This window comes from Octopus bimaculoides, chromosome 2 (genome assembly GCF_001194135.2).
Source record: "Octopus bimaculoides isolate UCB-OBI-ISO-001 chromosome 2, ASM119413v2, whole genome shotgun sequence".
NCBI lineage: Eukaryota > Metazoa > Mollusca > Cephalopoda > Octopoda > Octopodidae > Octopus > Octopus bimaculoides.
In genome coordinates, this window is record NC_068982.1 from 92,562,003 (window position 1) to 92,563,817 (window position 1,815).

At 39.7% G+C, this 1,815-nt stretch overlaps 1 protein-coding gene across 1 annotated transcript in view; it reads right to left on the bottom strand.

Moving 5' to 3' along the window:
* Window positions 1-1,815, bottom strand: part of LOC106883994 (uncharacterized) — a 63,738-nt gene that overhangs the window by 30,444 nt on the left and 31,479 nt on the right. Inside the window, exon 3 of the mRNA XM_052965862.1 lies at window positions 405-586. Within this exon, the coding sequence (XP_052821822.1) occupies window positions 405-586 (182 nt within the window). The remainder of the gene's footprint in view (window positions 1-404; window positions 587-1,815) is intronic.

The following is a 1,815-nucleotide window of genomic DNA, read 5'->3' on the forward strand; positions in this document are numbered from 1 at the left end:
GAGCACGTATCCAGCATGAAGAACTTAAGCGAGCTGCGCGAAAGCACACGGCTCGTATAGTGAATGTGGAAAGCTTGGTCTGCAATGTTTGCAGTCGTGTATGCTTGTCAAGAGCAGCGCTCATTAGCCACCAACGGAGCTGCAAATGCAAAATATAAGTTAGTCCTAGAGCGCACAATGTTCATGAAAGTCGGCAATGGTCTTCCTCGGTCACAAGTGGACGGCCATCACATGTATGTATGTATGTATGTATGTATGTATGTATGTATGTATGTATGTATGTATGTATGTATGTATAACTGTATAATTGTAAAATAAAAATTGAGTTAATTTCTTTAATAAATACATAAATACAGAATTAAGAATGAGACAGATTTGAAATTTTGAAATGTGAATTTTTTTACCTTAGAAAATAGTTTTACTGAAGATTTTATTTGTGGGCCTTGCAATAAAGGTTGATGTTCTTCACCTCGTTCACCAGTTGGAATCACCGATAGAGTCACATGATCATTTTCAGTAATAAGCTCCCAAGTGTTGCCCTTAATTTTTGTCAAAGGCTTATTGTTCACAGCCACAATAATGTCACCTAAAAACAGGAAAAAATATTTGCAGCAATATCCATTATACACATTGTGTCCTTGATAACAGTGGATAATTTCAAGGTACTCCAGTCTACTCAACTGAAAATGAGAACCACACTAGTGCTGGCACAGCCCCCTCTCCCTGCCTCTCTCTCTCTCTCTCTCCTGCCCCCTACCTCTCTCTTTCAGATTGTCTATGTTCTGCTGGATCAAAGGGTATGAAGGCCAAAAATGTCTATATATGTTTTTGACTAAAACAATTAGTGAAAGCATCATACATACAACAAAGTCATATTTGCTGCCAGTATGATGGCTATGACTTAACCCTTTAGCATTCAGATTACTGTGTCAAATGTAATGATTATTTATTCACATTGTTTTCACCTCTTCCAATGCTCCCCTCCCTTCTCAAAGGATCTTTGTCTTTCAAGTTACTTGGTGACCCTGCCAGTGCTGGTGCCACGTAAAAAGCATCCAGTCCTCACAGTAAAGTGGTTGGCATTTGGGAGGGCATCCAGCCATAAGAACCATGCCAGAACAGACACAAAAGTCTGGTGCAGTCTTCTACCTGGCCAGCTCTTGTCAAACCATGAAATTTATTAAATGGAAACTGTGTGGAAACTCATCAAAGGGACTGTTCATGGAAGGTAGATTTAATCTATCACCTGGCTTAACACTACCACCTTGCGTTTAGGTGCCTTCAACAGAATCCCCTTATTTTATAAGCCTTTAGGCCAGGTCTTTGGCCTGCAGATAACTTTCTCCCTTCTGCTAACCTCTTGGCTGGTTGTCCACTTTTCTTTTGATTAAACTTCATCAATTATGTTCATCACTAAACACATTGCTTAAATCTATACATGTATATGTATGTATATATATATATATATATATATATGTATAAAACACAAACCCCTTCAGGTAGATGGCCCTGCTCAGTATGTAGAAAAGGAGTAGGTAGTAACTCTATAAGATGTACCCGGTGCAAGCTATGGACACATAAGAGGTGCAGCAACATCAAAGGCAGGTTAACTAGCAAGTTAGTTTTTGTTTGTGGCAGATGTTCAGGTGCAATAAAGACTGTAAGCAAACAGGAAACAACTTCTATCTCATTCCAGGGTGAAAAACTAGAGGTAGTCGATAGCTTCCGCTATCTGGGCGACCAAGTTAGTAGTGGGGGTGGGTGCGCTGAAAGTGTAGCTGCTAGAATAAGAATAGCCTGGGCAAAGTTTAGAGA